Source organism: Pongo abelii, chromosome 18 (genome assembly GCF_028885655.2).
Source record: "Pongo abelii isolate AG06213 chromosome 18, NHGRI_mPonAbe1-v2.0_pri, whole genome shotgun sequence".
NCBI lineage: Eukaryota > Metazoa > Chordata > Mammalia > Primates > Hominidae > Pongo > Pongo abelii.
In genome coordinates, this window is record NC_072003.2 from 11,996,596 (window position 1) to 12,011,042 (window position 14,447).

The 14,447-nt window shown below is 43.0% G+C and overlaps 1 protein-coding gene across 8 annotated transcripts in view; it reads right to left on the minus strand.

The window, feature by feature from the left end:
* Positions 1–14,447, minus strand: part of TEKT5 (tektin 5) — a 116,761-nt gene that overhangs the window by 60,914 nt on the left and 41,400 nt on the right. For 3 of the 8 annotated variants that reach the window (XM_063717186.1, XM_063717185.1, XM_063717187.1), the window contains 3 exons: positions 7,277–7,571; positions 2,899–2,982; positions 2,201–2,271 (listed from right to left, as the gene is read on the minus strand). In XM_063717186.1, the coding sequence (XP_063573256.1) occupies positions 2,201–2,271; positions 2,899–2,982; positions 7,277–7,571 (450 nt within the window). Of the gene's footprint in view, positions 1–2,200; positions 2,272–2,898; positions 2,983–7,276; positions 7,943–14,447 lie in introns of those variants that run through there. The other 5 variants (XM_063717189.1, XM_063717188.1, XM_002826113.4 and 2 more) reach the window with 4 other exon arrangements.

A 14,447-nucleotide genomic window follows, 5' to 3' on the forward strand; every position in this document is an offset into this window, starting at 1 on the left:
CTAATAAAAGCACAGAGTAGAATGGTGGTTACCAGAGGCTGGGGGTGGGGTATTGGGGAGATGTTGGTCAAAGGGTACAAATTTCAGTTCATCAGGAGGAATAAGTTCTAGAGACTTGGTGACCATAGTTAATAACAATGTACTGTGTTCCTGAAAGTCACTGAGATTTTAAGTGTTCTCATCACAAAAAATAAGCATGTGAGGTAAGATATATGTTAATTAGTTCAAATTAGTTCAATGTTTTGAAATATACATGTAATTTCAAAACATCATGTTTTATATGATACAGCATATACCACTTTTGTCAATTAAAAATGAATAAGTAATTTAAAAAATAAGTGTAAGAAAAATGCAATAAAACAGACACTGGCCTGTCCCAATTCTCCCTTTGTTAAAATTTGCCTGTTTAAGAGTATTTAGGCCAGGCGCAGTGACTCACGCCTATAATCTCAGCACTTTGGGAGCCCGAGGTGGGCAGATCACCTGAGGTCAGGAGTTTGAGACCAGCCTGGCCAACATGGCAAAACACTGTCTCTACTAAAAATACAAAAAATAGCTGAGTGTGGTGGCATGGGCCTGTAATCCCAGCTACTCGGGAGGCTGAGGCAGGAGAAACGCATGAATCTGGGAGGTGGAGGTTGCAGTAAGCTGAGCCCGTACCACTGCACTCCAGCCTGGGAAGCAGAGTGAGACTTCGTCTCAAACAAATAAATAAACAAATAAATATGAACATTTAAGGGGTTTTATTTGCTGAATTGATTTTTATTTTATTTTATTTTTTAAGCTTTTACGGGAACATAGTAGGTGTATATATTTGTGGGGTACCTGAGATATTTTGATACAGGCATGCAATTTGTAACAATCACATCAGGGTAACTGGGGTATCCATCCCCTCCAGCATTTATCATTTCTTTGTGTTACAAACATTCCCATTTATACTCTTTTAGTTATTTTTAAATGTGCAATAAATTATTGTTGACTGTAGTCACCCTGTTGTGCCTGTGGTTTTTTTAAGCCAATCAATTTATAGACAAACTGTAGGTAACAATAGTCCCGGTGACAGGTGGAATTGTGAGAAATTAGGACAGGGGCATACAAATTATTGAACTTCCACTCTGTTTTTGTCCTTTCATCCATCATCCCTCCTGCTATATTTGTACCTTCTCTGTACACCTCCACCCCTGATGTCTTTCTAGGGGTCTCCAATGTGTCTGTCCGTGACCAAGCTCTTTGCTCTACGGGTAGCTTGCCTGCGATGTCTTTCTCCCTAACATCCAGCACTAACCCCTTTGGGGGATCCAAGGGCTCCTAGAGGAGGAGGTGGGTTCTGGGGCACAGCAAACCAAGACGTGTGCTCCCAGGGCTGATTTGGAAGCTGCCCAGCCCCCCTGCATCCACCCCGACTGCCCATGTGCACCAGGCAGTGGGAGGGACAGCCACTGCCAGGTTGCCAGCCTGTCCCGTGCTTTCTGTGTCTCTGTGTCAAGAGTGAATGAAGTGGAAAAACCAGCAGAGCAGTGTGCCTTGAAAGAGTCAAAGATGAGTGCCAGCTGCAGGTGGAGGTGAGGCGGCTGCTTCCAGGGGGAGCTGGTGCCAAGGGCTTCGCTATGGGCCCCAAGCCCCGTAAAACTTAAGTCTCCCTTTAATTATGAGAGGGGCCCCCAGGCTTGTCGGGATACTGGTTACATAATCTTGTAAGAACAAAAAGCTGATTTTATTTGAAGACTCCTGGCTCAATGCGTCCATCAGCTCCCTTGCAGAGGTGCCCAGCCCCTGGCCTTGCTACCTGATACCACCTACCCTCTGTCATCTCCCAAGGTTCAGAACTCAAATGGGGAAGCCACACGCTAAGAGGGGCCTCAGGGAGTCCAGTTGCCTCTTGCCAGGGCCCTCGTTGTAAACAAGAGAAACCAGTGATGCACGGGTTGTAAGAGTCAACTGTGCACATCTCAGTAACATCATATCAGCAGCTTAAAATCAGCCCTTGTGGTAGCATTTACATCAGCGAAACTGGCAGATCCTATGATCAGGACTCTTTTTTTTTTTCCTAGAAAGCTGGTTGTTGAACGTTTACCCGCACACCACTGACCAAAAGAACCACTCAGAGACAAGTGGGCCCGTCTGGCTTGTCCCCCAGAAAACTGGGAGTCCTAAAACAAACTCCAAGGAGAGGGAATTAAAAAAAAAAAAAAGCCCTTACCGCATCTGGATATCTATTCTTTGAGCTAATTTTCTCATCTGTTCTTGGCAACATTTTAGCAAATCCACTTCCTGAAATGAAAAATGTCAGAAAGAGCGGTGCCTCTTAGAACCTCACAGTCTTGTCTCTCAGGCCAGAGCCCTCACCTCTCCCCTCTCCTCTCACTGACCACTCCCAACCCCAGGAGGTGAAGTGTCAGCGTGGGGCCCCTGCCTCAATCCACATGACCCCAGGGCCAGGCAGCTAATGGTTGACTGTGGAGGCGCCACCTTTTTTTTTTTTTTTTTTGGCCTACTTTATTTTTATAGAATCCCAGAATAAAAGAAAATTTAGCACCTACTATGTGCCAAGCACTCACTTATAGATTATTTTATCATTACATTAAATGATGCATATGACGTGGTACAGCCTATGACATATAGTAGGTGCTCAATAAACACTAGCTTTTATTATTGTTATTGGTATATTATTATCATGCCCTTTTTGGAGATGAAAAGACTGAGGGTCAAATGACTCCATTTCTCCCTGTTCCTAAATTGCAAACTAGGGTTTGCATGGGTGGCATGCTTCCTGAGCCCTCGCTTTCCACAGGGTGACACGTGTGGCTTCTGCTCCTGACAGGTAGCTCAGTAACTTCTCTGACCTGCTGGCCTTCCCACCTCCTTCACAGGGCTGGGCAGAACCAGGAGACACCTTACCCGGATAAGGTTTTTCTCCACATTATCGTGGACCAAATCAATCCCAATCCTCTTCTCTCGATGGTACAGACACTCCAAGGCCACCTGTGGGAAGCAGCAGAAAGAGCGTATTCTTCCTGCAGCTGTATGTAGACCCTGAGCAGAAGGGACCCACATCCACCCTTGCCACAATCTGTTCCTTTCTCCTGGAAACCTGGGTGCTTCATGTGACCTCATTACTGGGCATTGGATGGGCTTCTGCCTCCCCTTCTCCCCGGATGAGAGCTGTGGGTTGCCAGATGACCAAGGCATCTGGAGATGCAAGGCCCACAGAGAGAAAACAGGATAAAGTAGCATCCCAAGAACCAATTTTGATTCCCATAATTGCATCAGCAGCCCCAAGCCTTCCCACAATGCAATAATACATAGAATAAAACTTCATAATAATTTCAGATAAGACGGTGTTGGCTGCCATCTTCCATGTAGCTTCTTTTCTGACTTCAATCGGGTCTTGACCACTTCCTATTGTGTGCATTTGGGCAAACTGCTTAACCTCTCTGCTGGTTTCCTCCTCTGCAGATGGGTGCCATATTGGTGCCTATCTCACAGGTTCATTGTGCAGGTGAAGTTGGCTTGACAAGTATAAATCACTGAGAACACTGCCCATAAATATTACCTGTGAATATGCATGAAAACCCCTCTCTGCAGATCTCCCAGTGGAGGGACAGTTTGGGGAAGTGGTCAGGACAACCCTGCCACCTAGCCCTGGGCCTTACAACTCTCATGCAGACCTGGGCAGAGCAGAAGAGAGGACAGGACAAGTGGCTTTTCAGGGGCGCTCTATGATAGGAAGCTGACGAACAGCAGTGATTGGCAAACCAGCCCATGATGTCACAAAAGGCCCAGGAGCAGAAGGAAGCAGGATGTCAAGGTCTGGATGTCAGGATGCAAATGTATGTGAGAACTCAGAAATGGGAGGGGGTCACTGACCCGTGCCACAAAGATTTCCGGAGCCCCTTCTGTGAGTCATGCTCTGTTGAGGTGCTGGGGATAGCACAATGAACCAGGCTGAGAGTCCTTGCTCTCACACAGCCTGTGTTCTACTAGGGGAGAGAACACCCATAAGAAACTCAGTCAGGCTGGGGCACAGTGCCTCCCTCATGCCTGTAATGTCAACACTTTGGGAAGACAACATGGGAGGATTACTTAAGCTCAGCCTGGGCAGCATAGTGAGACTCCATCTCTACAAAAAATTTTAAAATTAGCCAGCCATGGTGGTGCATGCCTATAGTCCCAGCTCCTCCGGAGGCTGAGGTCAGAGGATCTCTTAACTCCAGGAGGTCAACTAATGAGCCAAAATCATGCCACTGCACTCCAGCCTGGGCAACAGAGAAAGACCCTGTCTCAAACGACATCAACAAACCAGGAACTCAATCATTTCCAACTGTGTGAAGGGCCAAGAGGAAAATATTCAGGGTGAGGTGAGTGGGTGAGGAGTAACCAGCAGAGTGATCAGAGAGGAATTCTCTAAGGAGGAGAAGGACTGTGTCATGAGAAGCAGAGATGCAGAGCTGGGTAGGAATGCACCAGAAGGGAAAACAGCAGGTGCAAAGGCCCTGAGGTCAGCAGAGACACAGACAGGAAGCCATTGGCACTGGATTAGAGGAAGTGAGGCTAGAGCAATAGCGGGGACAGGGGTTATGGGGAGGGGTGGAGGAATTCGGGAATTAAGATGTTAGTTTCTGAGGGGCCGGACATGGTGGCTTATGCCTGTAATCCCAGCACTTTGGGAGGCTGAGGCAGGTGGATCACACGGTCAGGAGATCGAGACCATCCTGGCTAACACGGTGAAATCTCGTCTCTACTAAAAATACAAAAAATTGGCCGGGCATGGTGGTGGGCGCTTGTAGTCCCAGCTACTCGGGAGGCTGAGGCAGGAGAATGGCGTGGACCCGGGAGGCGGAGCTTGCAGTGAGCCGAGATCGCACCACTGCACTCCAGCCTGGGCAACAGAGCGAGACTCCGTCTCAAAAAAAAAAAAAAGATGTTAATTTCTGGGAGGCCATCAAGGGAACCAGTGGCTGCTGTGAGGACAACAGGTTGGAAGGGAGCAGGAATTGGGAGACCAGGGCGGAGGTGGCTTACACTGGGCAGGGAGAGGCTGCCTGGATTGTGGGGGCAGCCCGGGAGATGGAATTGAGATGTCGATGGTCCCCCTGCCACCACTTGGCTGATCAGAGAAAGCCAGATGTGACCAGGCAGAGCTGGACTTTCCAGACAGGATGGGGGAGTGAGAAGAGAGTGGGAGGGAGAGCAGTAGGTTTGGGATGCTGCTGTAGGGCTCCGAAAAGCTGCCCTGCTCATCCTCCTTCCCAGGGAGAATCTAGGGTTGTATGGAATCTGCTCCCTGGATTCCATGGGTTTGGACATCCAAGAGTGATGGAAAACTCTGCCATGTCTCCCAGGGGTATCCAGAGGCAGGATCTCTCCTACGGAAGCCCCTGTAGCTGCAGGAGGCTTCCAGGCAAGAGGTCCTGACTTCCCCACACACTCCAGGGAGCAGCCAATCATCTTCCTATGTGGCCAAAGTCAATTCCTATAGGTGCTGCTGATTCCTGACTCAGTGTCCACTCAACTCCTTCCATGATTTTCTCCTGGATGTGATGAGAAACATTCACTTATCCAGACCTCTTTGCATCCAGAGAGTCCATGCAAGTGCTGGCTAATAGGCTAAAAATGGAAACACACGACAGACCTTCTAGAAAAGACATTCCCTGATAAAAAGCGATGGTGCCCATTGATGCATCTGCTCTTTGTTCTACCCTTGCCTTCCTGCCTCGAATGAGAATATCAAGAGGCCCCTGGCACGCAGGAACTTGCAGTATAAAATACGAAACCTCTTTGGGAACAGGAGGACAAAAACCACATGCTGTGGGTGGCAGAGCAGAAAGAGAGGAGCCTGGGTCCCTTCTGGCACCAAGTTGAGGCTGCAGCCGCCTGATCTGTCTCCCTCTGGAATCTTCCTTATGACAGAAAAATAAATTCCTGTTTGGCTAAACCACTATCGTGGAGTATTTGTTACATGCAGCTAAAAGCTATCCTAACTGAGCAGGGACACAACTGGAGGTTAGGAGACCAAGGAAGTGTTAGGAATGTCCACATTTAGTTTTTGTTTGTTTGTTTTGTTTTTTGAGATGGAGTCTTGCTTTGTGGCACAGGCTGGAGTGCAGTGGCGCGATCTCAGCTCACTGCAACCTCCGCCTCCTGGGTTCAAGAGATTCTCCTGCTTCAGCCTCCCAAGTAGTTGGGATTACAGGCATGTGCCACCATACCCAGCTAATTTTGTATTTTTAGTAGAAATGGGGTTTCATCATGTTGACCAGGCTGGTCTCGAACTCCTGACCTCAGGTGATCCACCTGCCCCGGCCTCACAAAATGCTGGGATTACAGGCGTAAGCCACTGCGCCCAGTCACAGTTAGATATTTACTCATTTATTCAGCATGTATTTATTGAATGCCTACTCTGTGCTTCACTCTGTCCTAGGCTGGGAATACATTCAAAACATTAGTGTAAACAACACCAATCAGCACCGACACTGGTCACTACGGACCCACACAGACATACAGGTGCCCTGCACTGAATAGCAGTCTTGAATACATCAGTGACAAAGCAGGCAAAAATCTCTACCTTGATGGAGACTATCCTGTATTCTAATATTCAATCAAGTATAGAGCATGTTAGAGGATAAGTATTACGGGGAAAAATAAGGCAGTTATAGGCCAGGCGCGGTGGCTCACGCCTGCAATCCCTGCACTCTAGGAGGTCAAGGCGGACAGATCAGATCGAGACCAGCCTGGCCAACATAGCGAAACCCTGTCTTTACTAAAAATACAAAAGTTAGCTGGCCATGGTGGCGGGCGCCTGTAATCCCAGCTCCTCGGGAGGCCGAGGCACGAGAGTCGCTTGAACCCAGGAGGCGGAAGTCACAGTGAGCCAAGATCAAGCCACTGCACTCTAGCTTGGGTGACAGAAGGAGACTCTGTGTAAAAAATAAATAAATAAATAAATAAATAAGTCAGTTATTTTAAGCATGTGCTTTAAGGACCAGAACACACACATGCTCAGGCATGCATAAGTATGCACACAATATTTTCATGAAACCCCTACAACTTTGATGTAGCTTCAAGGAGAAAAGGAAATTCTGTTCAGTCCAAGAAACCCTGATTTGACTGGGATTATCCTGAATTGACTAAGATTGTATTACTGATCGTATTCGATGATGCAGCTGAAACCGACCTGCAAGGTGCCTGCCACCTTGATCTTCAGTCAAGGGAAGTGGAATGAGCGTGCAGTATCCGCATCAGACAGCCACAGCCCTGTCCCCACCCCTGTACTCGCCTGCAATGGGCAGTTCACCTCATCGGCCGCGCACTTCAGCCGCCTCTTGACCGTCTCCAAGTTCTGGTTCTCAGTCAGAAGCCTGTCCAGCTCATAGCTCAGCTCTGACTTCCAGAAGCCAATGTCCGACAGCCTCTGGCCCAGGTTCCGGGAGGTGCCCTCCTGCATCTGGTGCGTCAGCTGGTCCTTGTCCTGCAAAAGCCTCATGGAGTCGTCCGTCAGCTGGCTGGCCCACAGCCGGGAGGCCTCGGCCCCACGCACCTGCAGCTGGTTGGACTGGTCCCAGTCGTGGGGGCTATAACGAGAGAAGAGTGCTGAGCGTAGCGCGGGCAGGATAGTGGGCGGACGCAGGGTACTGGTGCTCTCGTCCGGGCAGGTCTGGACATTGGCTATCTTGTAGAAGAGGCTAGGCCTCCATGAATTGAGGTAGCGGTACCCGGACAGGTAGTAGGGCTGATAGCACTCCTGGATCACTGGCGCCTGTACAGCTGGCAGTGAGGTCAAGCCACAGCACTTCCTGGGACCACAGTAACTGGCGGTCTGAGTGGTCCCAAGAAACTCCATCCTCCCTCATGAGCCCCACTCGCGCAAAACTCTGCTCAAGGAGCCAAAGCTATCACCAGGAAAGGCGAAAGTGCTTCTCTTGGGGACTAGCAGAACCTCTATGACTCAGCACTGGTGTCATAAAGCCTGGGGAGAGGGACTCTTAGCGGGGCCTTTGCTCACTTACAGGCCAGCTGGGGCCATATTGTCCAAAACAAACAGACAAAAACGATAATCAGTAAAGTGAATGTGAGTTTCATAACCTACAGATTCAGTTGCAAGAAGTGACATTTTATCTTCCTATTACAACTGGGCGGGAGGAAAATTAATGTAGTTTAGCCAGTGAATTCAATCAGCTCAGGGACAATTTGGTCAAAGCGAGTTGTTTTCTTTCTTTCTTTGTCCCCAACATGGCATCAAAATGGTCCATCTGAGGTGAGGCATGGTAGCTCATGCCTGTCATCTCAGCACTTTGGAAGGCTGTGGCCAGAGGATCACTTGAGTACAGGAGTTACTAGTATAGGAGACTAACCTGGGCAGTGTATTGAGACCCCATCTCTACAGAAGAATTTTAAAATGAGCTGGGCACAGTAGCTGGCACCTGCGGTCCCAGCTACTCAGGAGGCTGAGGCAGGAGGATGGCTTGAGTCCAGGAGGTGGAGGCTGCAGTAAGCTGTGATTGCACCACTGCACTCCAGCCTGGGTGGCAGAGCAAGCCTATCTCCAATAAAAAAAGAAGGTTCATTGGTAACATGGAATACCACTCAGCAATACTACTCAAAACAGGACAAATGAATCTCAAATTTTAAGCTATGTGGAAGCAGCTAGGCTCAAAAGATGACATTGTGTATTAGTCCATGTATATCACATTCTGGAAAAGACAAATCCATACGGACAGAGGACAGATCAGTGGTTGCCAGGGTCTAGAGGTTGGGGGAGAGTTGTTGACTCCAAAGGAGCACAAGAAAATTGGGAGGGGCGAGACAGTATGTTCTAGATCTTAATTGTGTTGGTTACACATTTAGTGGAAACCCATAGAAGTTTCCACTAAAAAGAGTAAAATTTATTGTGCATCAATTATACTTCAATAACCTGATTTTTTAACATAGAGGGAGGGATCTTGAGCATCAGGAGGCAGAGACTGTCTATTTTGCTCACCATTAAATTCCTGGCATCCAGCACACTATCGAATGAGTGAATGAATGGGTATCTAAAATGAGAGCTTTCTTGTTCCAGAAAAGTTATTAACTCTATATTCTATAACAATTTTTTGTTTTCAGAAAGACATTCTTTCTCTGTTGCCCAGGCTGGAGTGCAGTTGCATGATTGTAGCTTACCGCAGCCTGAAACCCTTGGGCTCAAGTGATCCTCCTGCCTCAGCCTCCTGAGTAACTGGGACTACAGATGCATGCCATCATGCCTGGCTAATTTTTTTTTTTTTTGGTAGAGATGGGGGTCTCACTATGTTGCCCAGCCTGGTCTCAAACTCTTGGCCTCAAGCGATCCTCCTATCTTGGCCTCCCAAAGTGCTGGGATTACAGGCATGAGCCCCCCACCCCCACCCTGCCACCACCACTCAGCCTATAACAATATTTTAATTACACCAAGAAACTTTCCTCCCTCTTTCGCTGGTGAGAGTAGCAACAAAGTGACAAGGTACAGAACAAGAAGAGTGCTTGATTTGTGGGGCTTCTTTCTGCTGTTGAACTGGGAAAGAGATGAATCTAACTCTCAAATGGTCTTTGTTAGTAGAGTATGATATTCAATAGCAATTTTCCCCCAATCGCCTAAAATCAGGAGTGGGTATGAGAGGACCAAGGCAGCAAAAGTGAAGATAAATAACATTTAGTAAGCACCTTCAAGGTTCTTGTGTTTTACGTAGACTCATTTATTTCATTTCCACAGAAAACCTTTAAGGAAGGCTTCACACCCACATCTTCCAGTGTGGGATCAGAAGGCCCTGGTCCTCCCAACGTTCACAACCCTTACCTCTCAGGATCTTCTAAGTTGGGACGTCACATACAGGAGGGGCCTGCACACAGAAGGCAGCCAAGAAATGGACGAAAAAGATTTGCGTATTTTTTTAAGCACTAAATGGTTATGGTAAAATATTATTTTGGAGGAAGTGTAGGGGCAGGCGAGGGGAAAAAAGGTTTTTTGTGTAACATCAACAAGTTTAAAGTGAAATTTAGGGTTTCTCATCATCCTTGGCTTCTTGTAGCCTTCTCAGAGAGAACTGATATTATCAGATTTTTCCAGAAATAATTCATACATATATAGCATATATCTAGATAATGTCATATATAACACACTATGATATTAATAAAATATCTAAAATATTTATAATAATATCAAGTGTTAACATGTAGTGTTACCACACTATGATGTTAACAAATATCTATGATATTTATAATATCTAGTGTTAACACAATGTGATATTAGTAAACTAACACATCTACAAATTCTAGTGTTAACACACTGTGATATTAATAAAATATATTTATAATATCTAGTGCTAACACATGGTGTTAACACATAATGATATTAATAAAATCTCTATATTTATAATATCTAGTGTTAACACACTATATCAATAAAATATCTATGATATTTATAATATCTAGTGTTAACACACTATATCAATAAAATATCTATGATATTTATAATATCTAGTGTTACACTATGATATTAACAAACTATCTATGATATTTATAATATCTAGTGTTTACAGTGTTAACACACTATGATATTAAGAAAATATCTTTATATTTATCATATCTAGTCATAACACACTATGATACTAAGAAAATATGTATGATATTTACACGACCTTGTGTTAACATACAGTGTAAACACACTATGATATTCATAAAATAGCTATGATAAATATAATATCTAGTGTTAACACACAGGGTTAATACATTATGATATTAATAAAATATCTATGATATTTATAATATCTAAAGTTAGCACACTGTGTTAACACACTATAATATTCATAAAATAGCTACAATATGTATGATAACTAATGTAAACACACAATGATTAATAAAATATCTATGATATTTATAGTATCTAGTGTTAACACACAGTGTTAACACTATAATATTAAAAAATATCTATGATATTAAAAATATCTAGTGTTAAAACATTAAGATATTAATAAAATATCTATGATATTTATAGTAGCTGGTGTTAATACACACTGTTAACTCACTATGATATTAATAAAATATCCATGATATTTATAATATATAGTCTTAACACACAGGGTTAACACACTATGCTATTAATAAAATATCTATGACATTTATAATATTTAGCGTTAAAACAGTATGATACTAATAAAATATACATGGTATTTATAATATCAAATGTTAACACACTATGATATTATAAATATCCATGATATTTATAATATCTAGTGTAAAAACAACGATATTAATAAAATATGCATAATATATATTCAGGAATTAATATCATGGATATTAATAAGATAGCCATGATAATTATAATATCTAGAGGTAACACACTATGATATTAATAAACTATCCAAGACATTTATAATATCTAGTGCTAAAACACTATAATATTAATAAAATATCTATGGCATTTGTAATATTTGGTGTTAACACACTATGATATTAATAAAATATCTATGATATGTATAATATCTAGTGTTAAAATGCTATGATATTAATAAAATATCTATGACATTTATAATATCTACTGTTTACACACAGTGTTAACAGACTATGACATTAATAAAATTTCCATGATATTTATAATAGCTAGTGTTAACACACTATGATATTAATAAAATATCCAGTGTTAACACACTATGGTATTAATAAAATATCCATGATATTTATACTATCTAGTATTAACAGATGTGATACTAATAATATATCTATGATATTCATAATATCTAATGTTATCACAGGGTGCTAACACACTATGCCATTAAGAAAGCATCCACGATATTTATAATATCTAGCATTAACACACTAGGATATTAATGAAATATCCATAATATCGCACCCCCTGTGACATTCTAGGATATTATGAATAATATCACAAAGTGTATACCCAGTGTGACATTAGGAGTAATATCTCCCTAGGATATTATGAAATATATCACAGGGTGTACACCCACTGTGACATTAGGAGTAATATCCCCCCTAATATATTAAAAATGATACCACAGGCTGGGCGTGGTGGCTCATGCCTGTAATCTCAGCACTTTGGGAGGCTAAGCGGGTGGATCACGAGGTCAGGAGATCGATACCATCCTGGCTAACACGGTGAAACCCCGTCTCTACTAAAAATACAAAAAAATTAGGCAGGCGTGGTGGTGGGCACCTGTAGTCCCTGCTACTCGGGAGGCTGAGGCAGGAGAATGGTGTGAACCTGGGAGGTGGAACTTGCAGTGAGCCGAGATTGTGCCACTGCACCCCAGCCTGGGTAACAGAGCGAGATGCCATCTCAAAATAAAAAATTAATAATAATAATAATAATAATAATAATAATATCACAAGATGTATGTCCATTGTGAAATTAGGAGTAACATCCCCCTAAGATATTATGAATAATATCACATGGTGTAGTCCCACTGTGACAAGAGAAGTAATATAACCCTAGGATATTATGAATACTATCACAAGAAGTACACACATGGTGTACAACCACTGTGACATTAGGGGTAATATTTCTCTAGAATATGATCAATAATATCACAGAGTGTACATCCTGTGAGTAACATCCTAGGAGTAAAATCCCCAGAGGATATTAGGAATAATATCACAGTGAATGTACACACATGGTGTACACCCGCTGTGACATTAGGTGTAACATCTTCCTAGAATAAGACGAATAATATCACAGGGTGTACATACATGGTGGACACCCCCTGTGACATTAGGAATACATCTCTTTAGAATATTAGGAATAATACCACAGGGTGTACATCCCCTGTGACATTCGAATTAACATCCCCCTAAGATATTAAGTATAATATCACAAGTTTACATGCCCTGTGACATTAGGAGTAACAACTCCCTAGGAGATTACAAATAATATCACAGGGTATACACTCCCTGTAATATTAGGATTAAAATTCCCCTATAATATTATGAATAATATCACAGGGTATACACCCCCTGTGATATTAGGAGTAACATCACCCTAAAATATTACAAATAATATAACAGGGTATACACACCCTGTGACATTAGGAGTAACATCCCCCTGGCATATTAAGAATAATATCAAAGGGTGTACACCCCCTGTGACATTAGGAGTAACATATCCCTAAAATGTTACTGATAGTATCAAAAAGGGGTACACGACCTGTGACATTACAAATAACATCCTCCTAGGATATTACAAATAATATCACAGTAGATATTACTCCTAATGTCACAGTGGGTGACCACACATGGTGTGCACCCACTGTGATATTAGGAGAAATATCTCCCCAGAATATAACAAATAACGTCCCAGAGTGTACACACACGATGCAAACCCACTGTGAAATTAGGAGTAATATCTCCCTGGGGAATTACGGGTAATGTCCTAGGGTGTACACACAGGGTGTACACCCACTGTGATATTAGGAGTAATATCTCCCCAGGTTATTATAAATAATTTCCCAGGGTGTACACACACGGTGTAAACCACTGTAATATTAGTAGTAATATCTCCCAAAAATATTACAAATAATGTCCCTGGGTGTACACACATGCTGTACACCCACTCTGATATTAAAAGTTATATTTTTCTGGGTATCACAAATAATGTCCCAGCATGTACACATGGTATACATCCACTGGGATATTAAGAGTAACATCTCCCCAGGATATTACAAATAATGTCTCAGGACGTACACACAGGATGTTCATTCAATGTGACACTACAAGTAATATCTCCCTAGTGTATTACGAATAATGTCCTAGGGTGTACACACACAGTGTACACTCACTATGATATTAATGATAATATCTCCCCATGATATTACAAATAATGTCCCAGAGTGCACACCCATGGTGTACACCCACTGTGATATTTGGAGTAATATCTCCTTAGGATATTATGAATAATGTCCCAGGGTGTACACATGGCATACACCCATGGTGATATTAAGAGTAATCTCTCTCTATGATATTACAAATAATTTCCCACAGTGTACACCCACTGTGATATTAGAAGAAATATCTCTTCAGGATATTTCAAATAATATCCCTGAGTGTACACACATGGTGTACACTCACTGTGACATTAAGAGTAGTATCTTTCCAGGATATTACTAATCATATCCCAGTGTGTGCACACATGGTGTACACTCACTGTAATATTAAAAATAATATGTCCTCAGAATATTACAAATACTATTTCAGAGTTTACACTCATGTTGTACACCCACTGTGACATTAGGAGTAATATCTTCCCTGAATATTGTCAATTCCAGGGTGTACACCCACTGTGATATTAGGAGTAATATTTCCCCAAGATATTACGAATAATATACCAGGGTGTACACAGATGGTGTACACCTACTATGTTATTAGATGTAATATCTCCCCAAGCTATTATGAATACTATCTCAGGGTGAACACACATCCTGCACACC